The 26,224-nt window shown below is 46.4% G+C and overlaps 3 protein-coding genes across 14 annotated transcripts in view; 2 read left to right on the top strand and 1 right to left on the bottom strand.

The window, feature by feature from the left end:
• The window catches only part of PFKFB2 (6-phosphofructo-2-kinase/fructose-2,6-biphosphatase 2), a 28,928-nt gene extending 25,217 nt beyond the window's left edge, over positions 1-3,711 (bottom strand). For 6 of the 8 annotated variants that reach the window (XR_001373676.3, XR_001373675.3, XM_014609136.3 and 3 more), the window contains exons 1-2: positions 3,341-3,711; positions 66-191 (exon numbers count right to left, since the gene is read on the bottom strand). Coding sequence is in view for 6 of the 8 variants with exons in the window: in XM_014609136.3 (XP_014464622.2) it covers positions 66-191; positions 3,341-3,410 (196 nt within the window). In the remaining 2 variants the exon portion in view is untranslated. The remainder of the gene's footprint in view (positions 1-65; positions 192-3,340) is intronic. The other 2 variants (XM_059717691.1, XM_059717692.1) reach the window with 1 other exon arrangement.
• Positions 3,712-5,460: 1,749 nt separating this feature from the next.
• On the top strand, positions 5,461-10,748 carry YOD1 (YOD1 deubiquitinase). The gene is made up of 2 exons (XM_019477279.2): positions 5,461-5,709; positions 6,265-10,748. Exons 1-2 carry the CDS (start codon positions 5,502-5,504, stop codon positions 6,969-6,971), a joined length of 915 nt encoding a protein of 304 aa, XP_019332824.1. The 5' UTR covers positions 5,461-5,501; the 3' UTR covers positions 6,972-10,748.
• Positions 10,749-16,347: 5,599 nt separating this feature from the next.
• Positions 16,348-25,735, top strand: C14H1orf116 (chromosome 14 C1orf116 homolog). Of its 5 annotated transcripts, none has more exons than XM_006275670.4 (4): positions 16,348-16,954; positions 21,241-21,369; positions 22,730-22,898; positions 23,401-25,735. In XM_006275670.4, the coding sequence occupies exons 2-4, from the start codon at positions 21,277-21,279 to the stop codon at positions 24,870-24,872; spliced, it is 1,734 nt and encodes a 577-aa protein (XP_006275732.2). In that variant the 5' UTR covers positions 16,348-16,954; positions 21,241-21,276; the 3' UTR covers positions 24,873-25,735. The 5 variants fall into 5 exon arrangements, with proteins under 5 accessions (XP_006275732.2, XP_014464634.1, XP_019332881.1 ...); XM_014609148.3 differs by lacking the exon at positions 16,348-16,954 and adding an exon at positions 16,970-17,079; XM_019477336.2 differs by lacking the exon at positions 16,348-16,954 and adding an exon at positions 17,095-17,262.
• The last annotated feature ends 489 nt before the right edge of the window (positions 25,736-26,224 follow it).

The raw sequence follows: 26,224 nt of genomic DNA, 5'->3' as shown, positions 1-26,224 counted from the left end.
GGCTGGATTAAAACAGATGCACCAGCAGCCTGAAACTCCATCGTGGTATGTTTCTGCATACGTACCTTTCGTAGGCACTCCAATCCAGTTGAGGTAGCGGGTTAGTTTCTTGGACATATAAGTCTTGCCCCGTGCAGGGAGACCGATCATAACGATCAGAGTAGGGGAATTGGTCATATAAGAAGCCCATGCTGCAACAAGTCAAAGGACAAAACCGTAAATTAAAACAGCTGAGAAAACAAAACCAAAGTAGAAGCCAAATTCATCCCTGATGCAACTCCACTGCCTCTGGCTATCTAGCAGCCTCACAAAGGGTCGCTGTGTTTTATACAATGGACTCAGTATCACTTCTTTCCATCTGATTAAATGTCCCTAGCTATCAGTGTACCACGTCATTGCTTTCTCAGGTGTGAGGTAATGGAGCAGGTTAGCAACTTAGCAGATACAGCAAAAGGCATTTTGGCTGACGCAGTATACATTATGGCAGTCAGAGTTAAAAATATTTACCAATTAAGCCGGAGCGATCAAGGACACAAGAAAAATGTCTTTATTACAAAAAGACTGCATTCTCTACTGGGACCAGAGAGAAAGTGATTTTTTGTTTTTAGACAGAGCAATCACTTGAGAAACCAAATTGGGAATACTGAAAAGCAGGATATTGTAACATTCAGGCTTCTCTGAAGAGCAGGCTATTGTAACATTCATGCGGTTTTGCCCAGGACTCTAGTACATTACAAAAAATAAATCAGGTGACTTCCTGAATGTCAGAAAATCCACTTACTAAAACAAAAACCAGTTACATAAAATTATATGAAGGACACCAGTTGAATATGATAGCTCATGCACCTTGCCGATTGAATGGGTCAGAGCAGCTGAATTTACACACTGCATGGAACAATTCTGCATGTCAGGAAAGGGACAAGATAGGAGTTTGTAAAAAGTCTTTCCCATCTCCAATCAGCCTGGCAAAATGTTATGGCACAAAATAAAACACGAATCCTACCAATGCATTAAAGGGGCTGTCCCCTGAAATAACTTATCAGTGTCAAAACCTGTTAGGGGCACAGATCTGCAAGTTCACCCTGCCCCCAAATTCCCTTGGGAATTTTTGCAGGTGCTCTCACCTGTTGTTCTGCAGGGGAAAAATAACTTATCTGACCCCGGGGAAACCAACTACATAAACTCCTTTCAAACAAGCTTCTCCTCCCCAACCTCTTTTGGTCGGTCATTTTAAGTATCACATGCTGTGACAGCAGGCAAAACTTATTCCGTTACAAGCATCATGCGTAAATGGTGGTTGTTGCTTTAAACATTCCAATTGATATGAAAAAGGCAGCAAATAGCAAGTTCAATTCCCAGTGACCTAGATTGAGAAGTTGGGGGGGGGGGGGGGGGGGGGGGAAACAGAGAAGAGCCTAGGATTTAAGGACTTAGAAAAAACAGATGCATGAACAAGAAAAAATAAGTAAAAGGAACATGACCTGCACAAGAACATAAGACATTAAGAGAAAAAATAATCCACTGTGCAGACAGACATTTAGTGAGATCAAGGCACTTGGAAAGCCAAGTCAAAACAGAGCTGGGGTAATTATGCATCGTAAAATCATGGCAACATCTGCGTGTGTATTTATATGGAAATATACTATGCGTATACATGTAAATACACAATATCATTACTTTTCATGTAGCTCTTTTCTAATTGAGTTAAGAAATACCTTTGCGATTCTTTGCTGACATCTGTCCCAGGCTTAGGAGAGCAGTAACAAAGTCTGGGAAGGCCCAGGTTAAAAGAGTTCAATGGAAAATTCAGAGGCCAGCTATGGCATGAACTCAATGCATCCCAGGAACAACAAACCCAGGTCACTGCGTGATGAAGCCCATGACATACACATGGAACATTTCACGGGAGGCTATTTTAAGCCCCTGTGTTTTGTCCTGATCTGCTACCTGCTACACAGTTTGCACGAGTGACTCTCCGGAGCATAACGTCCATTAAAACACAAACTGCATGAAAATGCATTTCCCTTTCCAACAGCTGAACCCCTAAGCCAGTGGTTCTCAACCTGGTTAAGCTCAAGGCCCCCTTCATTAAACTCAAACCCCCTTGCAGAAAATGCCAGCTGTGCATTTTCATTCATTTTTTTTGACTACAGGAAAATAACAGAGCACTTCTGTAGCAGAGAACTCAGACCACCCACAGCAGGGCAGAATATTTGTAACACTACAGATTCCTATTTTAATGGGGTTGGGGTTGTATTGTGCGCTAGGTTTGCACACCCAGCGGTGCCTGGCAGTTTGTCCTTAACTTGGGTCAGCTAAAAACAGCAGCAGAAACAAGGTGAAGCTCATTAGTAAGTCCATTAAGATGAGCCAGGTAGGGAAAAACTCTTGTAAGCCTTTCACTCCGCACAGAAACAGGGAAGTGTTCAGCACCCAGGGCTTCCCTGCACCCTTGTGGGGTCCATCCAACATGCCAGGGTTGGATCCTGCTCCCATGAAAGTCAAGGGGAAAACCTCATTGATTTTAAAGGTGAAGGGGGCCTAAAATGAACTAGGGAGTCACAAAACAAACCAAGGTGGCAGTTTAAAATGAACATGGGCAGGTCTTTTTTCCATTCAATGGTGGGATCTGTCATGTGTGGAGGAAGCCAAAAGCTCAGCCAGAGTCACAAAGGGACTGGACACAGGCTCGGACGACAGGGGCATCGGTCACTATTGAGCGTGGGAGGGAGGGATCCAGCCTCTGCAGCTCCCAACCTCTGACCCATTGCACACCCCCAATTTAAAGCAACGCAACCTTCCGTACCACCAGCACATTCTTCAGTTCAACCTTAAGTACCACGGGCACATTTTGGTCCTATAAATGCATTCTCATACATCTGTTAGGGCATGCTACTGAGAGGCTGTGTGCAGACCCCTGGTGGTACCCGCACCACAGACTGAGAGCCCTAAAAAGCTGGAGGCTGCAAGGGAGAGAGGACCAGGGGGAACAACCCTCCTCCCTGCCCAATGCAGCGTGACACCTGCCCTCTGTGGAGCCGTTCCAGACCGCGGGCCAAAGTGCACCAAGCAGACCTGCACGTCCCTACTGAGGAGGGGACAAAGAAAAGGCAAAAAGACTAAACAGAAAAGACTCAAAAAGGAAGAGAGGAAGCGGGGAGAGGAGTGAAGGTCACAGCCCGCTGCCCTCCAAGGCTGCAGGCACGGTGCCTGGAGATGGGGCAGGACCAGGACCAGGACCAGGACCAGTCCCTGCAGGGGCTGCACCTGCGCCCTCCAGGTGGGACAGAGGCGCCCGGTGCGCGCCTCCCGCGCCCCCCTCCAGCCCGGCCGCACTCACAGCACTTCTTCTCCGAGGCGCGCAGGCTGGCGGAGCGGCTCTCCGGTGCCGGGGGCGGCTGGGCGGACATCGCGGCTCGCCGGGGCCGGCCGCAGCGCACCTGGGGCCGGGCGCAGGTGCAGCGCGAGGCGATGCCGTTGTGCAAAGGCGGTGCAAAGCGGGCGGCTGCGCGGCTGCGCTCCCCCGGCACGGCCCGCGCGGGGACGGGCGGACAGATGGATGGCGTCAGCGCCGCGCGGAGCCCGCAAAGGGCAGGCAGGTATGTGCGGCGGGGCGCTCGCACCCGCACACGGGCGCACCAGTGCCTGCCTCCCAGTACAGGCAGGTGGGCAAATACATGCGTGTGGATGTGTGTGTATGAATGCACATGGATGCATGACTGCCGATATATATGCATGACTGCAAATGAACGCCCGCCCCTATTTATGCAAATGTTAGCACGACTGCCAATATATAGACGAATGCAAATGAATGCACGCCTCTATTTATGCAAATGTATGCATGATTGACAATATATGGACGAATGCAAATGAGCGCACGCTTCTATTTATGCAAATATATGCATGACTGCCAGTATATGCATGACTGCAAATGAATGCACGCCTCTATTTATGCAAATGTATGCATGATTGACAATATGTGGACGAATGCAAATGAGCGCACGCTTCTATTTATGCAAATATATGCATGACTGCCAGTATATGCATGACTGCAAATGAATGCACGCCTCTATTTATGCAAATGTATGCATGATTGACACTATGTGGACGAATGCAAATGAACGCACGCTTCTATTTATGCAAATATATGCATGACTGCCAGTATATGCATGACTGCAAATGAATGCACGCCTCTATTTATGCAAATGTATGCATGATTGACAATATGTGGACGAATGCAAATGAACGCACGCTTCTATTTATGCAAATATATGGACGCATTCAAATGAGAGCACGCCTCTGTTTATGCAAATGTATGCACGACTGCCAATAGATGAATGCAAATGAACGCCCGCCTCTATTTATGCAAATGTATGCACGACTGCCAATATATGGATTAATGCAAAGGAATGCATGCTTGTATGTATGCGAGTGAATGCATGATGTCAATATATGCATGAATGCAAATGAAGGCACCCCAGTCGGTCTAATAAAAAGTATCATCTCTGAGCCAAGAGTTCTGGGTTTTTGCCATTCATGCCAATATATGCACGAATGCAAATAAATACACGCTCGTCTGTATGCAAATGAATGCATGAAGGTCAATATATGCATGATGCAAATCAGTGCATTCTCGTATGTATGCAAATGTATGCGGGAACGCCAAGATATGCATGCATACAAATGAAACCATGCCTGTATGCATGCCAATGAACGAATGATGCCAATATATGCATGCATGCAAATGAAGGCATGCCTCTGTGTATGCAAAGGCATGCCTGGATGCCAATGCATGGATGAATGTCAACAGATACATGCATGTGTGCGTGCCAATAAATTCATGAATGGCAGTTAGGCAGACAAGGTTCCTTGGGTGAATGTGATATCTTTTATTAGACCAACCCAAATGGTTGGAGAATAGTTACTAAGCAAGCTTTCGGGTTCAAAAACCCTTGGTCAGCCTAAGTAAGTTTCAGCAGTTGGTGTGTGCTCTTCCTGGATGGCAATTATGCATTTATGCAAATGAAGATATGCCTGAATTTATGCGAATGAATGCCAATACACGCAAGATACAAATCAGTGCATGCCTGTATGTCTGCAAGCGAATGCAGGACGTCAATACATGCATGCTCGCATGTATACAAATGTATGCATGCATGCCAAGATACGCATGACGCAAACACGCACGCGCACCACAGCCTGCACGCGAGCCTCGGCCTCCACTGAACTCTCCCCGCAGCGAGCGCAGAGGCGGTGACAGGAACAGACTGATGTCACCACCAGCCCCGCCCCTAACGTGCGTGCCTACATGCGTCGGCGCCGCTGATTGGCTCCGCCGCCTCTATGCCAGAGGGGTGCGGCGTTCCGTCGAGGGGCGGAGCCTGACGGCAACGCAGCCAATGGCGAGGCGGCGCGGAAGCCTCGCGAGACGCGCGGAGGGGGTCGGGCCGGGCGCGGCGGCCGCCATTTTGCGCTGGCAGGGCCCGGCCGGCGGGGGGAGGATGTTGCGGCTGCGCTGCAAGGCCCGGAGCGGCACCCACCCGCTGCCCGGCCTCACGGCGCACTCCCGCCTGCGGGACTTGCAGGCCGCGCTCGCCAACCTCACCGGCGTGCCCGCCGCGGCGCAGCGCCTGCTGCTCGGCTTCCCCCCGCGCGGCCTGGACCTCAGCGACGCCGAGCGGCGGCTGGGCGAGCTCGGCATCCACTCGGGTGGGTCAGCGGGACCCCTCCCCTCCCCCCCCCCCTTCCTCCCTCTCGTCTTTCCAGCGGGGTCAAACGAGGGGTGCGTGGGGGGAAGCTGCAGGCAGACACGGGTTCAACGCCCATCATGGAGGGAAGAGGAGAGCGGGAAAAACACCGCCCGTCACGACCTGACTCACCTGCTGGGTGTAAACAGACGCCATCTCGCGCGCTCGTTCGATCCAGGCCCCCCGCTTCGGGCAGGGAAGACGTCTCGGACAATTCAGTAACGAGCCCGATGGGGACGGTCGGTCCGAAACGCAGAGCGTTGCGTTAAGTGTGAAACGAGCGTGAGCTTGAAGGAACTGTATCCCGTTTGGTCCCAAAGCTCCTCTTCCGCGTAAACAATCGTTTATAACCAAGACTCGTTCGTCAGCGGTTTTGTTTTTGCAACAAACCGAAGGGCGGGGGGTGTAATGGCTTGCGTCAAACCGCCAGTTTATCTGCGCTGAACGTTGTGTTCGCAGTTCTCTTTTCTAGATATTACCGTGTTGCTTACGGGTGTTTTGATGCTTTGTTTTACAGGCGACACTCTAATAGTCGAAGAGGACACCACGAAACCCACGCCCGAGTCGCCCATAATTGCGAAGAGGAGCGCGCCGAATTCGGTCAGGGAAACGCTGCCCGTGCTTGCGAGGAGGGTCGTTCCGGCAGATAACTCCTGTCTCTTTACGAGTATATACTATGTGGTAGAAGGAGGCGTTTATGATCCAGCTTGTGCCCCGGAGATGCGCAGTCTTATAGCTCAGATAGTAGCGAGCGATCCAGAGTCCTATTGTGAGGCAGTCCTAGGGAAAACCAACCACGAGTATTGCGAGTGGATCAAAAGAGAAGACACGTGGGGAGGAGCCATTGAAGTATCCATTTTGTCTAAGTTTTATCAGTGTGAAATCTGCGTAGTGGACACGCAGACCGTCCGAATTGACCGTTTTGGGGAAGACGCGGGGTACCCGAAGCGGGTCCTTCTCATTTACGACGGCATTCACTACGACCCGCTGGAGCGCAAGTTGCCCAACTCAGACGTGCCTCCCCTGACCATTTTCTCAACAACTGATGATGTTGTTCTTGCACAAGCGCTGGAGCTAGCGGATGAAGCGAGGCGAAAGAGGCAGTTTACTGATGTGAATCGCTTTACCCTGAGGTGCATGGTGTGCCAGAAGGGGTTAACTGGACAAGCAGAAGCCAGAGACCACGCCAAGGAGACTGGGCACACCAATTTTGGAGAAGTGTGATACCTACATGAGGACAGTTGTGTCTACTACCTCACCAACCCGGAATAAGTTTCTGGGTTTTCAGATAAGCTGTATGTAAACATAAAAATTCCGTTCGCAAAGCTTGAAACGCCCTACTAACTTTATGGTGGCCAAGGCGCACAGGTCCGTGCTGGTTGGCGTGCAAGTTTACAGATATGTGTGTGGTAGTGACTTCTCCCAGCTGGTTTGAAATAGATAATTTCTTGCATGCTGATTTGAAGTAAGCTGGCAGGTGTGTGGTGTGTGCTGGTGGCTAGAATCCCTGACTTCTGAAAGAGCCTTATTCCTAAATCTTCAGTGCAACGTGACCGGATTTACGCCCGGAACAATAGTTGCCCGTAGAATTAGTAACACTGGACTACGATCTCTCAAATCTGACTTTCAAGATAGTTAAACTGGTTTTAAAATTTGGCAACTTCGTGTGCGTATATATCCGTGCTACTTTCCCAAGGGTTTTATATAATAGCTCATACGCACGTAGGCAGCTCTTGCAGAAAGAGATGCCTGGTGGATGAGTAACTCCAAAGCTGCCCTTCCTTAGGACATAAATGACAGAAGTAGAATGTATAGTTTGAAGTCATGGTGGTAGTGAGAGGGGTGGCCTCTGAGCTTTAAGATAGACTTCTTAAATTTAATGAATAGACAGTTAAATACCCACAAACTTAATCCTTCATAAGTACCACTTGAAGTGTAGCTTTTAGTTGTTTGAAAGTTAACTATCCTTCCCTTTGTGTTTACACTGCATCAGGATGTTGGCATGTTTTCTGAACTACTTGGATCCTTGTTAACAACATGATCTTAATTCCGGCAAGGAGTGACACTAGCTAAAATCTAGTTTTAATGCATTTAATAGATTTGAGTGTGGTATTCCTCAGACGTGGCCACTTTTGTGGCCACAGAATACTGATAAACTATACCAGGCTCTACATACTCATAAGTTAGCACTTTTTAATTTTTGGTTCTCGTTCTTTTACAGATCAGATATCTTGTTTGAGAAGGACTGAGCATTTACCCAAAAGGGAAATAACTTGAAGTGTCTTTGGTGTCTGTATTCTACCAGATACCTCTTAACTTGCTTGAATTCCCACCAATGACTCTCTTCAGTAGCAAGACCTCAATTTTAATAAGGAATGGAGCCTTTTTAATTTTTAACAGTAAAATAAGCTAGGTAGAATGCTCAACTTCTGACCCTATTTAAAAAAAATAAAAATCAGGGATGTTTGAAATCACTATAACAAAGAAATTTTACCTCATACATGGATTGTGAGGCTTGAAGTGCATTGAGATTTTTCTAAATGGTGCTGTAGAAGTGCGTATTACTGAAAGTTGTCTTCTTTTTGTTAAAAGAATGCCTGTAACACACTTGTGTTAAAGCAATTAACAATATTCTGACCCCCTGCTGGTTTTCTGTTACTGTGTTTTAAGATACCTTTTGTGCAGTTTTACATGTGGGAGGCAAGGAGGTCCACCATGAAAATGAAGTAGAAATGAGTCTGCTGTAGGGAATGGAAGTTTAAATTACCTTCTGTGAAGAACCTCCCAGGTTCCTGAGAGAGGTCATATACAAAGCCCTGATGCAGCAAAGACTCCTTATTCCATAAAGCATGTGCTAAAATGATTCCCTGGTTTGAGACCTACTTGCAGAACTTCAAACAGAAGGGTAATCCTGTTGACACTAGTGGAACTATTAAAACACATTTAAGCATGTGCTTAAGTGCTTCATTGGATTGAGGCCTGAATAATTAAATCACTTAAGAGTATTATGGACCAGGATTCCTTTAACTCACTATAAAAATAAAGTAATTATGACACTGGCGTGAGTTTGCTATAGATATTAAGATAATGTCTGTTACAGCCCAAATGGCTTTTAGAGACTTTTTAAACCTTTTTAAATGCTTGACTGAAAGCAAATGATTATGTATAGAAGCATAAATGACTGGGTCAAAGAAAGGAAGAATATGATGTGTACATCCTTGGAGATGAAACATGGTCTAGCAGTTAGACTGACAGTTTCTTGGTCTAACTCACATGATGCTAACTTTCACCCTGAATGGGTGCGAGACCTTGGACAAAATCACTACACCTCAGCCTCTCTTTACCCATCTGTAAAGTGGGTATGATGTCTACCTCACAGAGGTGTTTTGAGGCTAAACTGGTGTTTGTAAAGTCCTTGGATGAAAGGTGCTAGAGAAGTGCAAAGTAGCTATTTCTGATGTGCCATGTTTGCAAACCTGCTGTAGGCTTTTGGGAACATAACTTTTATCCTGCAAAATCAGTTGACTTTCTGGTATAGAATTTGCAAAACACAAGACTTAATGAATCTGCAGACATTTGCTAGGCAAATTAGATTTCAAAGCCTGTGTGTGGATTTCTAAAAGTGGATAGCAAGGCTAAGTGTTTTTATTTGCCCTGTTACAATTTTAAAAGCCTGTTTCACATATTTATTTTGCTATATCATGTTTGCATTAAGGTTCTGTTACACTTGTAATGCCAACTGTCTGATTGATTGAGGGAGAGTAGTTGCACATGAAAGAAACTATATTTATTTGCCTAGAAAATTGCATTGCTTTGGATCTGAGATCCCAAATAAACTGCTGTAATCATTGTCCTGTTTAACAAAAGTCATTTGTTACGAAAACAAGTATTTAATGCAACTTTTCAAAGAGGAAAATAACCTGTGGAACTGCACTGAAGAAATTAAAGTAATCTGAACTCCCTCCCTGTCCCCAGTTAAAGAAGAAAAAAATCAAACTGTCTAGAAACTTAAATGTATAAATCTCATGTGAAAACCCAACTAAGCTTATTTGTATTCCTTCTGGAAGAGCTCTGTAATTGTGTTAGCTTTGTCATGTCTGATTTACCACTAGCACTTATGTGCCCTTTGTTAACAATAGAGACATGGTAATATTGCACACAACTGCTTTCCTTGCTCTCGGTAGGAAGAACCTGTATCTGTGAGTAGCTGTATTAATACATTTTGCACTGAAACATGTCCTGTAGCTGCAAGACACTAGTTACTGATGTTTTGTTCAACATTTATGTGAACATAGTTGAGACTTAAGCTCAGGTAACTGGCATTAAAACAAGGTGTCACCTGTGCACATTGATCCAAAAAAATACTGTTAGACATGGACTGATGTTCTTACTGCTCCCCTGCTTCCTTCCCCCCCCCCCCCCCCCCCCAAAAAAAAAATGCAATTAGCACTACTTTCTTTGCTGAATATTTCAGCAGAGGGGCCAGGGATTGAATGGACCATGGAGACTGAACTTGCTTCTCCCAGCAATGAACTCCTTAGTTAAAGGTTGAGGCGTATAAGTATCACTTCTTTGATTCACTATGGGACTTCGGTTTCCAAGGCTGCCAGTCTGGCCCCTTTCACCAGCACTAAATTCTTTTTCCTAGAAAAAGGAGCTTAACATACTCTAATCATGTGGCCTTTCACAAACATTTTATATTGTATGAAGAGATGCACATCTTGTGATTTTTAATGGCACTTTAAAAGCTTGTCAAAGTTTACATGTTTAGCAGGGACCTACGCTGATGTAAGCATTATTTGTTTCTGTTACAGTGAAATGACTGATGTTAGCAAACAATTTCTAAAACCTTAGTATTTACCAACGTATTCCAGTGGTATGACATCCTGTTGTTGTGTATCATTAGCACCAGTTATTTTTGGAGAATATATTTCGTTAAACATGTGCCCCTGAATTGCAAAAATCGTGACTGCGCCAATAAATGTGACTGCATGCACACTTTTTTCAGTATAATGTTCATTTGTGGCCTGGGGCTTGGGTATACTTGGGTGTACTGCAGGGTGAATGTCTCCAAATCCCTGGTTCATCACGCTTCCCTAGTTCTGTAGATAAAATGCATGTGTAATAATGCAGTGAATGTTTCCTATGAAATTGGTTGACAAGTCACTTGAGTGTATAGACTGAGGATTACTTTTGGAACATGAGTTAAAGTAGCATGTACCTGAATGGCACGGCACAACATAAAATAGTTGCCTGTGAGCAGGTTAGGTTACGGTTCAAAAGTGCATTTCAACTTCTGAAACTTGTCTTAGAGAAAACAGTATTTTTGCACATTGGAAAAGGCCTCTATTGCAGCAAGAAGCACTTTTCCTATGAAGCTTGGCTTTGACCAGCGACGGGTTTATTTTATGAAATGGAACAGTTATTTTTTCAGTCTTCCTGTTACAGGCCTCCACTTTTACCTTGAGAGATCCTCCTCTTGTAACTCACTGCCCTTGAAGACATGAACGTTTCTTGGATAAGCCTTGCCTGATTTGTAGAGGCAAAGCCCTCACTACTGCCTAAATTAAGTAGACAGGTCAGGTTCTTTGAGTAGGTATCTTTCATTAGACCAACTGAGTAAATTAAGTAGAAACCTCCCTGAGTTCTTTTCTCAGCTCCCAAAGACACAACCGCAACCAGAGCTTGCCTGTATGCTGTAAAGCTTTTATTCAGTTGTTTGCTACCTAAAAATAAGTGATGACCAGACAGAGACCAACCTATACCATGTGTGAAGCCTGCACTGAATTGGCATTCACCAAACAGCGCATCCCTTTTTGTAAATCTGCATGACTAAGTAAGTAATGCTGTGTACGTAGACTTGATAGGGGGATGACGAGAAATTAAGAAAATGTTCGAAACTACCTCTGTTTTCTTCACAAGTTCATTCAGTTGCTTGAGGTAAAAAAAACAAAATAAAAGAAGTGATTTGGCCTCCATCGAGTAAAACAGGCTGAAATGCCAAAGTAGCTGTTTATTTGGCATCTCTCAATGCCTGGTGGTTAACACTAGAGGGTGCTCCTGTTACAAAGAGAAGAGGGAAACTAATCTAGTAATGGTCAAGTAAGCTAGTAATTGTGCTAATAAAAGAGATCTGATTTACAAGAACCTTGTACGCTAATATTTGCTCTCCATACCTTTATTAGGGAGATAATGCAACCTTGCAATTTTTTGCCCCAGTTAAGGAGAGAAGGGGAAGAAGCTCTTGGCTTTCCTGTGGTTTTACAAACCCCTCCTCTCTCCTCCAGCAAGAGTTGCTTGGCTCGGAGTTGTCCAGGTGCTGTAAGAAAAAAAAGTTAACTAATGTTCTGGTGCACTTTTGATATACTAAGAAGACAGCAAAATGGGGCAGGGGTTGAAAAGCAATAACAATAGCTATAAAACAGCTACCCACAGTTTGGTGTTGTTTAATGGCTATCCATGGACCTGTAGTCTATGAATTTGTCTAATACTCTTGGTTGATGCTAAGAGGAGCATGTTAGAGAGTAGATTACACTACACCTGCCTTGTACGCAAACTCTCCCTCTGAAGCATAGTCTACTGCCACGGTTGGAAGCAGGCGAGGCAGACCATTTGTCTAGCCCGCTATGGCTCTGCTCATCTTGGTATTCTGCTGTATTTCTGCAGCAAGGATACTTTTGCCTACGCAGTTGATTGATGACATCCTGAGCAATTGGCTTCCCACCAGAACAGCTGGAGCTTACTCTTTCTAGCAGAGCTGTGATCCAACTAATTGAAAAAAATGCTGTTTTTCAAACAGGTTAGTTGTAGCTGTGTTGGTCTAAGCACATAGGCATGCACAGTTCTTTGAACAGATGAGATATCTTTCCTTAGACCAACTGAGTAGTTGGAAAAAAGTTCTTTGCAAGCTTTTGGGCACTTTTTTCCCCTTGTGTCACTGGTACTTGTCCCCCGGGGGACACCTGTGCCACTTTTGCTCTGGTGTGCCACAGGTTACCCTGAATGGGGTAGAGAAGGTTGGGGCCAGCAACTGTGCAGCCTTTGGGGCCTCCCGGGGCTGCAGCCATGGCAGGAAACTTGACTGACAGCCGGTGTGTGGCTCCGGCTGGTCAGTCTCCGGTTTTGGGTGCCGTGTGCTGCCGCTGCTTGCACCGCCCTGCTTTTTTTGGCATGGGTTTTTTTGACCTACACTTCCGCACTCATCTGGATGCAGCCCTGGACTGCATGGCATACAACTGCAGTGGGGGGGTGTTGAGAATGCTGCTTGCCAGACCAAGCCCTACCACATTACTTAAAGTGAATGATTTCAGTCAAACTGCTAATAAACCTATGTCTTACAATGCTGATGACACTACAGTGTCATTAAATCATAAAGCAATATAGGGGATGAGAATGGGGAATGCACTTTAAACCTGCACTGGAAGTCGACTCAAATTCTCATCTGTGACCTAAATGCTGTTTCTGTGCTCTTAGGTAATCACTTGCTTTCTCTGCCTGCCTTCTGTGAAATGAGCTGATAGGTCCACTTACCTACTTTACAGCCATATTATGGTTTAATTAACATTGCAGGATAGCATATAAATACCAGCTATAAGTGAGCATTTTGCATAATTGCTTTGTCATTAGCGGAACTGAACTGTGCATAGAAACTGGATCAAAGGCGGCAGAGCTACAACAAAACTGCTCTACATGCAAGAGAAGAGTCCAGCCTCGTGGGAATACCTCATCTCCAGTGACACATAAGCTTCCTTCTCTCAGTGCTTGTTGTGAACAAATTGCATTCTTATGTTTATAAAAAAGGTGGGGCGCAATGCGCTACCTAAGGTGGCAAAGTCCTTTTGTGGTAACACAGGGATGTTTGCCTGCATCATTCAACCCAACTGCCATGTTTCATACCGTATATATGAAATCATGCAGCACTTCAGCATGCCCCTGCTTTTACTTTTGGAGGCAGAACCATATGGGGGAGGGAGGGAGAAAACAACATAGTTTCTGTTGAGCCCAATAACACATAGGTAGGGTGCTTAGGCCACCACCACTTTGTGGAGCGGGACCCCCAGGGAGTGGCCCTAGGTCCTGAGACTTTAATGCCAGTTTTAGCCCATTGCAGATGTGGTCCCAAAGGAAGGCATGCTGTGATGCATTTACTCTGCGTAGACCTGCAGGTGTTAAGCTCCAGGGGTCCTATTTTCAAGTCTAGAACTATTCTGAGCCCTTGTGCTGTCTCCATCTCTGTAGGAAAACAGATGGCTCAAAATAATCTGCAATGTTCTGCTTGCACTAGTAATAGGTAAATACATTTTTTAAATCTCTTCATGGGCCAGTAGAAATACGAGAGAGACAGGAGAACCAGGAAGCAGCTTGCCCAAGTGCTTCTCTCCCAAAAGGAATGCATTTCAATCAGGGGAGCTACACATCAGACTGGTTTTCAAAGGAGTCTGTTGAGTGTTTAAAATAGAAAGGTCACATTTTTCATTTCAAAAGTAATGCGCATGAAGCAGGCAGATGCTTACACGTCCAGAGAGGTCAGTGTGCCTTTTCCCAATGGGTTACCTTGTTAATGATTAAACAAGTAGAATGTGAAGTATGTGGAAAACCTGTGTATTTTGTGTTATTACTGCAGGTTGGTGATACTGTGGTGGGAGGGAGGTGGCTAGCAAATATAAACACATGGGAATAACTACTTACCCCCCCTCACAGGGTAAAAATGCTGAGCTGTTCTAGTGTAACATCTTAACTTTAATTTTGGCAAAAATAAGGCGATTATTTTCATGAAGGTAAAATACAATGGAAAAAAAAACAGGTTTAAGTGTTGTTCATAGTGGCAGCCGCCTATTGTGATCTGATATTTTCAAGACTGTTTCAAAGAGCTTGAACCTCCAAGGAAGGACAGAACTAAAACAGCAAACAAACCAAGGCTAGAAGCCTGCTCCTGTCCTTTTTTTAAGTCATTCACAATGTTGCAGTTGAAACTTAACATTTCAGTGGAAGTCTCATGCACCTAAAATCAGTCTCGTGAACCATAATTCGCCCTTTTTGCAGGAGCGGTTGATTCATAGATGTTAGGGGCTGGAAGGGACCTTGCAGATCATCGGGCCCAGCCCTCCCCGCTCTAGGCTGGAAGACAACTGGGCTTAGGTGACTCCAGCGAGGTGACTGTCCCGTCTCCTCTTGAAAACCTCCAGGGTAGGTGACTGCACCACATCTGGAGGGAGTTTATTCCACAGTCTGGACACCCTGACTGTGAAGGAGTTTTTCCTGATATTAAGCCTGAAGCGGCCTTCCAGGAGTTTATATCCGTTGGTCCTGGTCTTCCCCAGGGGTGCCCTAGTGAAGAGTTGTTCACTGAACTCCTGATGCACTCCTCTGATGTAGCGCTAAGCCGCTATCAAGTCCCCTCCCAACCTTCTCCTCTTTAGGCTAAGGAGACCCAGGTCCCTCAGCCTTTCCTCGTATGGCTTGCCTTGCAAGTCCCTGATCATACGGGTGGCTCTTCTCTGGTCTCTCTCAAGTTTTTCCACATCCTTATTGAACTGATATTGAACAACGTGGCACAGGTAGGACCACACAGCCCCAGACCATGAGAAACCTGACTGCACAGAGCTTAGATCTGTAGGCGCTTTGGATCCCATAAAGCAAGCTGAAGCCCAGTTGCATAGCTGGGAGCTAGAAATATCCAATACTTCAAAGAAATGCCTAGGTCTGAAAGCAGAAGCTTCTTGTTTATCTGCCTGGGGGGAGGACAGACTGCGGAGATGCCACTCGTTTCTGGAAGTGAAAATGCTGCCGTAAGATTTGCTTTATCAGCAGCTTCAGATAAGCCCCTTTGGGAGGTGGGAAGAAGGGAGAGACAGTTAAGTCTCTCCTTTCTTTCCACCGTCCAAAGGGGCTTGTATCTGAAGCTGCTGCAGCTGTAAGACTAATTTGTGAGTTGAAGAGATTCATGCCTAAAAGGCTACTCAGTTATTTATGGGGCAGGGGCAAGTTTCCCCCTCTTCATCGGTGAGGGGGATCATAAACAGCCCAGAAGCAAGAAGGCAAGCTGCAAGACCTCATACCTGCATTGACAATAAATCTAGAAACTGTAGAGAGGAGTAGGACATCTCTAGAGATGCTCCAGTCTGGAAAGTACTAGCGATAAATGTGGGCAGCAAGTGAAACGAGTCTGCCCCTATTTTCATAGCCAAGAGGAATCAACCTATTGAAACATCTTATTAAGCTAAGCTGCAAGGGTTAAGCAGTCAACCCAGTTAAAATAATAAATCTGCTGTGAACTCCTGCTCAAGGCTGCTCTGCAAACACCTGTTAGAAGGAGTAACTCTGATGTACAGAGGTGTTTTTGTCAAAGCTACAGTTGGACTCCCACGTATGTCACGAACTATGCAGAAGAGCAAGATGCCTGGTTAAGGAGTCTCCTACGAAATGTATGCAAAGGGTTTAAGACAACCAGGAAATCAGAGCGAGAGTTAGCAGCAATGAATGCATTGCTCAGTGTCACATGTGCAGCAGCTTGGCAGTTTCTTAATGAGAACAGATCTCATTAAGGACACTCTAGTAACCATCAGGCTCAGTCTGACTGGGCAGGTCATTTGGCCTCTCCATACCTTAGCTTCCCTGGCTATAAAGGTGGGGTGGATGCACCTTCCTCCAAATCATGACTGTTCCAAAAGCACACGGCCTCAAGCGGAAGCTGGAACAGGCTAGCGTTATAAAGCACTCTGGACCCCACCCTCTTCAGGCCCAGGCACAAAGCTTGTTGGTAGGATGGGCAAAAATAGAGAATTTGCACAGCTGTTCCATTCTGCAGCTTCAGCAGCTGGAACGGCACAGCGGCATGAAACAACCGGGGGTTTTTAAAACAGAAAGAGGAAGGGCAAATGGTTCGCTCAGGAGCTCGATTTGCAAAATGAATATAACTGCCTTATTGCTGTTACTGGAGCACGAAGAGCTCACCCCTGGCTCCTTAGCAGAGCTAAACAATTTTTGTTACATATTTCAATCTTTTCCACCAACATGCACCACACCCTCTACTCCTACTGGTTTCCATAGACTAGGCCTGAGAGCTTTGGTTGGTGTAGAAATCCTTGATCCCTCCCTCCCTAGCCCTCCTCCCTATTACTGAGAACAGCTGGAATGAGAAGAGGGCAGCAGAGCTTGTGATTGGCGGGGAGTCAGCCACAGGAGGGGTGAGGCAGTTACCTGTCCAGGTAAGTCAGGGAGAGGTCATAGAGAGAACAGAACAGGCGGCGTTTTGTGCTTAGCACTATAGTCTCTTGTCTGGGGAAGCAGAAAGCCTTTTAGCCCTTTGATCCTTATCTCTCTGCTAGAGAAGGTGAGTTAATTTCTAACCATGCTGTATTTGTTTAGCTTCAAAGTGAAGAGATTTGGGGGATAGCTACCACCAGGGTTTGGAGTTCTGTAAAGAGCCCCAGGCTTTCTCCCTGCCTCTCAAATACCAGTTTTGCTGAAACCTGCTAGTTCCTCTGGAGCTGCAGAAGAGAGGACATCCTGCCAGGTAAATTGCATTTTAATCTCTTATTTGCTAACTGATTCTTTCATAACGCCGAGCAATAGTTGCCTTGGAGAGCAGGACACTGTTGCATGTTTAAAAGCCTCCAACGCCTGAGGAACCCTGGTCCGTCTGGAGACGGGGAGGTGAAACGGAGCTAAAATTCACATGGGTGAAATCTTGGTCTTTCTGAGCTTCGTGACAGACCTGTCACTTGACTCTAACGAAGCTAGGGTTACCTATTTGAGTTTTGGCTTTCCCGTGCAAGTAGCTAAAAAGCTTTTATGATCAGTGGGGTGGGGGGAACCATGCCAGCCGTGCTGGCAGTATTATTCATAAAGCTTCAAGCCAGGGTGAACGGGGAAGGAAAATTCCTTGTTGTGAACTGGGTCTCATTCTTTTCACCAAAAGAAAGTCATGTCTATAGGTCTTCTCTTCTCTTCTTCAGGTTTGATGCCTAGTGGTAGATGCAGGTGCAGTTCTAGCTCCTGGGCAGTTTCTTAGCTGGATTTGTGGTGTGCCTATGGAAGCCCCTAGCGGATCGGGATCATGCCATTTGCACCCGTGAGAGATGCGTGCGGTATACTTGCTTTGCTCTCGTTAGAAAGAAAATTCCTAAAATTACCCAAATAGCTGGGGTCAAAAAAGAGGAACGCGCGTTCCAAGTAACCTCTGGATATTGAGCAAGGAAGGCAGCTGTTGTCCAGTGCAATATTGGGCAGGGCTTTGATGCAGGAGGCCAGTCACATGGATGATACAGCTGGACTGAAATGTCGCTGAACAAGTTTGTGTGTAGTGAAAAACGAACTTTTGTTGAAATACTTTTTTTTTTCCATGGGCTTCTAAATAGAAATGGTTATGGACACAGTTTGCTGGCTACTGATTTTGGTAAACGTGGGAAACTCAATAACAGTTTCAGCCCTTACTAAGCAAGAATCTTCAGAGTTGATTGGTTGCTGTTTGATCAGATTTGATGGATTAGGAATAAGTGGAGAGAAAAACAGGAAATTATTTGAGGAGTTTTTTGTGTTTGCAATGGCTTTTGCATTCCAGTGCTGGCCTGACATTTGGGAGGCTTTTCTTCCCAAACTTGCTGTGGAGAATAAGAGGAACTGTGCGCTAAACATGAGACCCTTCATCTTCACAAACAGGCGGATGTACTTGATGGGTGTAGCTGGTCACATGGCATTGTTTCTGTTTTCTGTATGACAAACTTATGGAAAAAGGAAGCTGGCTTGAGCTAGCTACTTCATGTTTCGGGCATTGTCCAGGTCCAAGCAAGACTCTCACTTCCCACAGACATCAATCAACTCTGCCAAATGTTTGTGGGAAGGTAGAAATCCCTGGGCAGGCTGCAGAGACCACTGCTGCAGAGTCCTGGGGGCTTCAGTTAAATAAATATGAGCTTGTGAGTTCTTGCAATGTTAGCCCTGCTCAAAAGTAGCCTACTTAATCCTTCTTGGGGACCTCCCAAAGTCACTCCTCTCTGAGTGCGAAGACCTGCAATGCTCAACCTTGCCCTTGCCTGCTGAAGTACTGCTGTGGACCACAAGGTAACCTGCAATCAAGGATGCAAGGTTATTGCTTTTATTTGATAGTGCTAGTTTAAGATTAGAAGTTCAATTGAACTATGTATGCACTAGGGGATCAGAGGTGCTGGATATGTCTTGAAACTGCTTCTCTTTTCTGGAAATCTTTTAATTTAAAAGGGGAGAGGGGTTTCTCCCCCCCCCCTTTTTTTTTTTTTTTTTTTAACAGCCTAACTCCTTAATGGCTTCTTTGGAGAGGATACACCAGTTTTGTTCATCTGTGACTAGATGCAGCATTTGGAGGCTGTTGCAAAAAGGTAGCAGTGGCAGTGCTGAAAGCCTCACCAGGCTATATGGCAACAGGCTGCTTTGGTTTTCCTGCTGGGGGGCAATGCTGGCTTCATGTCTGTGACCCAGCCCTTCTGTGCTCCTCTCGGGATGGACTCGTGAAGTGCTGCGGAAAACAGATACTTATCGATGTTCTTTGTAAATGGATTGAGCAAACCGAGCGAATCAATTTTATAACCTCTCAGATCTTATGTCTGTAAATAACTGTCCCCACTGAACATTTGTCCTTTGTTAATCTTGGAGGAGTTAGTCATGCACCCTAACTGCTTGGCAGCACAGTTCAGGGTTAAACTTATAAAAGGCTATCTGTGTGCGTGTGTGAGTGCTATACTTCAAATTTCCTATCTTCCCTAATGCTTTCATGACATCTATGACTTTCATAAAGCTGTTGCATGAAAACTGCATGTGCCAGCTTGGCTAAAAGCAATGGTTTATGTCAGCAAATTCAGACGGAGGAGAGAGAGAGAGATTTTTTTTTTACAATGCCTGAGGAGGTAGAAATCTTTCAGGAGCTAGTTGATAATACATGTATGTTTTGCTGAGCTGTGCTCTTGCTCCTAGCCTTGTGCATGTGTTTCAAGGTGCATTCAAGCACCGGCTGGTATTAAAGGAAAAAAGTTACCATACCTAAAACTGCAGCCTTGAGAAATGGAGGCAGGCCTCATTCAGGTAGCGCTTTCTGGCTGCTCCTAGGACTGAAGATACAGCGTCTCTGCAGATACCCTTTTGCCAGAATCATGAGCCTGAAGGGCACTGGGCACAGTATTCACAAGCTAGAAAACACTTTTTTTTTAATTTTACACTGACTATATAGGGGCTTCCTACTGAGCGGGGTCTGAATCTGAACAGTGGCTGCTCAGGCTGGGAGGGGATTGTGTTCCTCAGCTCCTGGACTGCTTTTTAAAAGGTGACAAAGCTCAGGGAGAGTCAGAAATATACAGTATTATGGCGGTCTGCCCGCAGGGACCCTAACTGCCCGGCCTAGCAGCTGGAACAGGGGAGAAAGCGGCTTGCATTTTCAGCTCTGCCATTGAATCACGTTGTCTTTGAACAAGTTGCATAACCTCTGTTCCTGCGTCTAAAAAGGGAGTCTGCAATACGCTCCGCCCTCTGCAGAGTGCTCCAGATCCTGAGACGAAAGATAATTTAGTGAAAAGCCCTCTGGCTTCCCTGTATATTTGGGCCGTCGCTGACCCAGGGAGAAGGTGAATTGGCATAGATCTGAATGCTCAAGCACCTGTGAAATGTTGTAGCAGAAGGCATACTACAACCAGCAAATGAGTTACTGGAGAGTCTGTCGTGGCCTGTGAGTCTGGATCTACAGGGAGCAAGACCCTCTGACATAACTGGCACATGCATTTCTCAACCAACAAGGCAGAACTTCTCAGAGGTGTTGTGCTTTATACCAGCGACAGCATGTGCCGTGAATGCACACCCACATTTGTGACTTAGCCATAGGGTGAGGTGCTTGATTACCTCTCGACAAACTTTAGTCATTGCCGTGTTATTGTTGGTGACCCGGCTGGAGAACTTTAGCTCAGCCTGCTCAGGTGAGCGCTTCTGAGCTCCCTGGCTGGGTTTCTCCAGCCTCGAGTGCAGCGGGCGCTAGGAATTCTGCAATCGCTGTCAGTGAGGGATGCGCTTGGGCTCCAACTGCAAATGGAGACAAGGACAAAGTGTTCAGCAAAACTTATGAAACTGCTTCAACCCAGCCTGTAGACAGAACGGGTCTGATTAAAGAACTAAATGCTGCACTGGGGGTATTTTTGTCTCTCTTTCTCATCGCTCATTAACCAGCCTGTTCATGTCAGAGAGACAGTCGTGGATGACAGCTTTACAGCTACTAAAGCAGACTGGATTGTTCACGGTGCCCTAAAGCATACCCCGTTATTGATGCTCTGAACTGTAAGGTTTCCCAGGTGAATCCCTTGTAGGCATGTGTGTGCGCATGTCTAAAATCCACCACTTTGGCTGCTGAGCAGCTTTGGAGAATAGCACATGTCTGCACCTAACAATTTAGCAATCCTGATTGCTTTCTTCCCATTGGCTCTAGCGCGGTTCTAAACTGAACGAATGCAACTCTTGACGCTGCTTTCTCTTTCCCCAGTTTGACCTGGAAGCTCTCACCCTGGTGCTTTGTGCTATGCCTAAGGAAGAGTTGTGGCTAGGGATGGCTGGCCAAGATTCTGGCAGCTGTGACAGCATGGGCAGCACTACTTCCAACCACTCTGGATTTGTAAGTAACTTTCAAATAACCTTCACTTGACTTGCTACTAGTTTTGAGCTGCAGATTCAGTCGCCAGGGACACTATAAGCCTCTGAAGAGAGTCTAGGTTGGCACAAAGGACTGTGTTCTACTTCAGATCAACACTTATTGTGACAGCAGGTGGAAGCCTCCGTCCCAGACAAGGGTCTGCTGCGTTAGGAGCTAAACTAGCAAAACACATTGCTTTCCCAAGGAGCTGTAGGTCCTGCCCGCTTCCAGCGAGCAAAGCCTGGTGCAGTTCAAACACTGGAGGTCACTTATGTGGAGTCAAGGGCAGGGGTGTAGTTGGATCGTGAGCCTCTGGGCTGGTTCTAAAGCACTTCCACTGCCACCGCTCTCCTCCATAAGGTCCACATGCAATTGGGCTTCCCAGGGACACAAGGCAAGGTTAAGTCTGGCGGGATACATCACCTGTGAAGAACCAAGCAAGTTGGCAGTGGAGTGCTAATATGGCACACACCTACTAGACTGTAACAAAGGCAACTCCTTCTGAAATAGCCATTAAACCATGCTCATCCCTAACTTACCACACCATAATTAAGCCAGGAATTAATTGGGCCCATGATGCAAATGCATACTATTTCTCAGTCTGTCCATTCATACCTGTTTGTATCAACCATGTCAGGCTTGGGAAGATTAATTACATCCTGTCTGATTTGGAGTATAATTGAGGTGTATTAATTGCAACTCTCAGTTGGTCCTCCCTGCCTTCTCTTATACATCAGCAACAGATCCGTGTGTAATTACCAGGGATGGGCCAGCTGGTTACTATATTACATGGTGGAGGACTTGACACAGAAGATAGGGGTGTATGTGGTCCAGTGAAGAGCAAATTGAATCTTGCAAAAGCACTTGAAAAGCAGGAGACAACTGGGAGAAGCAGCGCCATCAACAAACGAGCTGCTGAATAGCTGGGTGCTTTGACAAGCTTTCCAGATCTGGCAAATCTGATCCATACAGGTGTGGTTGGCCTGTGATATGACTAGCTAGCAATGCACATTATAGATCTATCAGTGCTTCAAAGGAAAACTAAGAAACATGGTTGATGGCCAAATTGTATAGTTAAATTAGGAATGGTAACTATTCAGTGCTATATGATCATGATGCCCAGAAGTGATATGTCTGCCCTTTGCTTCTAAGAGCAACTGGCTGGGTTTTCACTAGCTGTTGGTGCTGATTTCTGAGTATTCAACAGTTTGGTTCCAGGGATGAGAACCGGGAGCAGAGTCCTGTTTTGCTACATGTCTGCTTTAAACTCCAAGTGATTCTGTTAAATAGTGTGATGCCTTGCACATCTCCCATATGTCGGTGTCTCCTTTTTATTTTCTAGAGCAATAACAATTACGACTATTTATCTGTGGAGGAAAAGGAATGTTTGATGTTCCTAGAAGAAACCATTGATTCTCTGGATGCAGAAGCAGACAGTGGGGTCTCTACTGATGAGACGGACTATGCTGAGCCTTCAAAGGCATGGTCTAAGAGAGAGGTTATTCCAAAGGGTAAGGCTGAGCTTGCGTGTAGGTCCTCGGACAGCTCCCTGCTTTATCTGCCACAGGGCTTGTATTTTAAGACTCGTTCCTGGCTAGAGTTAATGTTAGCAGGAGGGCAAGTAGCATTGCATCAGCTTTCCTCATTCATAAGTGAAAACTTGGTATTGGTCAACTGAAGTCTGCTGGGGTTAGGGGAGGGGATGAGATGAGAGGCTTGTGTGGGTCAGTACTCAGCATTAGACTCTTGATTTTTTTTTCCCCCTGGTAAAGTAAATTGCTCTTCAAGAAAACTTCAGAGCAAAACAGCTTTTCTTTTGCTTCTTGCACACATGAATATTGTTGTAATTAAGTCTGTATCTTGTCAGCTGCCAGCATTCCCCTTGCACCCTGTCGGCATGGGGAGGGTGGACCATCAACCTGTCAACTGGGGAGTGGGTATTGCTAGACTGTATGTAAAACAGCAAGGTGCTTGTGCCCTGCTCCCCTTACTTATGGCTACCTTTTCTTCTAGGTCCAGACAATAGGAGTCGCAGTGAAAGTCTTGCTCAGTGGCATGAAGTTGAGCAAAAGGGTGACCCAAGTGTGTCTGCTCTCTCAAGATCTGCTCCAGCACTGGTTTCCAGCTCAGGCTGTTGCAACCTCCCAAGGGGTGCCGGTGTAGTGAGCGCACACACAAACAAGGCTTCTGTCTGCAAAGCCACTGACCTCAGGGTGCAGGGTCCAACGCCGACAGCTCAGGAAACGGGGAGGTCGTCTTGGATGTTTCCCAAGAAAGAAGGGATAAAGGACATGTCCAGTGACCGGCCCAACTGGAGTATCAAGATGAAGCCGTTGGAGTCCATAATTATACAACCCCCTGAACCTTTCCAGGACCCTGTAACAATAAACAATCAGCAAATAGCTAGCAAGGGATCTGGTAACAGCAGCAAAGATCCGTCCTGCGAGTCTGAGGCCAAGATGGAATATGTGGAGGCCGACAGGAATCGGCCTCGGGCTGTATCTCAGCGTCCTGCCGCGGAAGAGGCAGAGTTGCCGCAGAAAGAAGTAGCTATTCCAAACCCAGTGGCACCTAAGCATTGTGAGATGGGTCTGCAAAGAGACGCTATCCCTCCAGGCAGCCCAGACAATTCAGCAACTGAAGAGGCTGCCCTGGATTCAGACCTCAAGCGTGGGCCTCCCACAGCCCCCAAACCAAGGAAACTGCCCCCAAATATTATCCTTAAAACCAGCAAAAACTATCCAGTGCCCCTCATCATAGACCCCAGCCACAGGATAAAAGCACCTTCTCAACCACCAGCCAGCCACAAACCCAGCGCTGCCGCAGCCAGCGACACCTCGGGGCATCTTGACCCTAAAGAACAGGAGAGAGCCAGGCGGGAGGCTTTGGAGAAGCTGGGACTGCCACAGGATAAAGGAAGGGCACCTGATGCCCATGTTAAACCTGCCACTTCTCCCAAACCAAAGGAGGCCTCTTTCTTCATTCCTAGGGCAGCTGATAGAAATGACATAGCCAGCAATAAAGAAGTCAACTTCATTGCTAACAAAAGCCAACCCCATGACCCAAGCTTCAGCGGACCAGAGAAGGTTGCTCCAGGCCTGAGGCAGATGCACTTCAAATCCAACACCTTGGAGCGCTCTGGCGTGGGTCTGAGCAGCTACATCTCCAGCAGCAAGGACCAAAACGTTAAGAACAGCAGCTCGCTGGGCAAAACGTCCTTTATCGACAAGATCACGCCCAGCTTTCTCAAAAACAGCCGCCCACGCCCGGCTTCGCTGGGCATGGGGAAAGACTTTGGCCACCTCCAGGAGCACCAAGTCGGCAAGGCGGAGCTGTCAAAAAGCGACAAGCGACGATCTGACTCGCTGCAGAACTACTCCAAGCTGGCCCGACCTCCTTGCATCAGCGTCAAGATTGCCCCAAAGGGCGCCACGGAAGAGCACAGGAGGGAGGCTCTGAAAAAGCTTGGCCTGCTGAAGGAGTAGCCCTGTACTTCGCCCTCAGTGCGGTCACAGCCCTGCTGTCACGTCGCACGCCAAAACTTCGCTGTCTTTGCAGATGCTTTATTTAATGCAACAGGACAGACTCCATGGGTGGCAAAGTCTGGGAGCGCTCGATAGATCATCTCCGAACACTTTAAATTGAGAGCATGAGAAGGAGCATGTTTAGCCACTGCTTCCCTTCCCGTGGTCTCGGGAGGGCAGCCTGAACCAGCCCGGCCACTAGAATTGCTGAAGCTTCCTACCAAATCACGTGACATGGCATGTACATAACCGTGTATGTAGTGTGTGTGTGTATATATATGCAAACTATTTATATGTGACAGGAACAAGTGAGCGGATGGGAGTAATCTCCTACAGGTTTTTATTGCACTGACTGACTTGTGTCACTGTGGGAAACCCTGGGCTCTGGCTGCACGGAGAAGTGGTAGCTCACCACAGGCTGTGTGGGGCTAAAACTCCAGTATTGACTTTTGGGCTCCAATGGATGCATGCAGCCAGCGAGGGATACACATGCACCTGCCAGGGCAGTCAGTGCACCCAATATTTTAAGCAGGGTAAACTCAGGGTGGGAGAGGTAGGGTATGGGCGAGAAGGGAGCACGCTTGCTAGTGCTCAGACCTTGTTGAGGCATCCGAATCAGAAGTGCTGGCCCGCACAAAGGGCAGGTTGGAGCAGCAGATGATGACTTGTTCACTCTAGTATACTTTCATCTTGTGTCTGGCATTTCTCATACCCAGGTGCATGAACTCCTGCTGATGCCTTCTGTTAATTTTTACATTACACGCATTTTACAAGAAGGAGGTGTTTTGAATGTCTACAATAAACTATTTTATATGGCCAGATAATGACTGCGCAGTCTGGATTTCCTTGCTATAAAGACAGCAATATTTGGCAGTAATAACATCCTGGAAGGGTGGGATGAACAAGGTGGTTTTTTTTCCTTGCGTTTCCATCTGCATAGAGACGGAGGAATGGTCATGTCTGCATCAGTTGTGCAACCTGAGAACTTAGCACCAACGTAATGTAGCATTTACTGTAATTTGGGGAAATCTCTCTCATTCCTGAACTGTCTCCACTTGCTTGCCTTAATGTGGTAGGGCACAGTCCCACTAAGACAGTAAGATTGTACTGGATGGCATAAAGGCTTCATTGAGCTACACTGGAATTATATGGCCGGGTATTGTAGACTAGCTACAGCTTCTTAATAACTGCCAGTTTTTGAACTAAAACATCGCAATCTTTGGTCTTGGCTCTGCACACAATACCCTCTGCTCATTTTTATAGCTTAGTGGGGGTAATTAATTAGCAACAAGCCTGAGCAATGCAGTGTTGCC

This window comes from Alligator mississippiensis, chromosome 14 (assembly GCF_030867095.1).
Source record: "Alligator mississippiensis isolate rAllMis1 chromosome 14, rAllMis1, whole genome shotgun sequence".
NCBI classification, from domain to species: domain Eukaryota; kingdom Metazoa; phylum Chordata; order Crocodylia; family Alligatoridae; genus Alligator; species Alligator mississippiensis.
The sequence above is the reverse complement of the archived record's forward strand: the minus strand, read 5'-3'. Positions and strand labels throughout refer to the sequence as shown.

Bases quoted from the DNA above. Each gene is read 5' to 3' on its own strand.
- YOD1 (XM_019477279.2), top strand. From the start codon at position 5,502: ATGTTGCGGCTGCGCTGCAAGGCCCGGAGCGGCACCCACCCGCTGCCC. The intron at 5,710-6,264 runs GTGGGTCAGCGG...TTTGTTTTACAG, and splicing joins CGAGCTCGGCATCCACTCGG to GCGACACTCTAATAGTCGAA.
- C14H1orf116 (XM_006275670.4), top strand. From the start codon at position 21,277: ATGCCTAAGGAAGAGTTGTGGCTAGGGATGGCTGGCCAAGATTCTGGC. The intron at 21,370-22,729 runs GTAAGTAACTTT...TTTATTTTCTAG, and splicing joins CTTCCAACCACTCTGGATTT to AGCAATAACAATTACGACTA. The intron at 22,899-23,400 runs GTAAGGCTGAGC...CTTTTCTTCTAG, and splicing joins GAGAGAGGTTATTCCAAAGG to GTCCAGACAATAGGAGTCGC.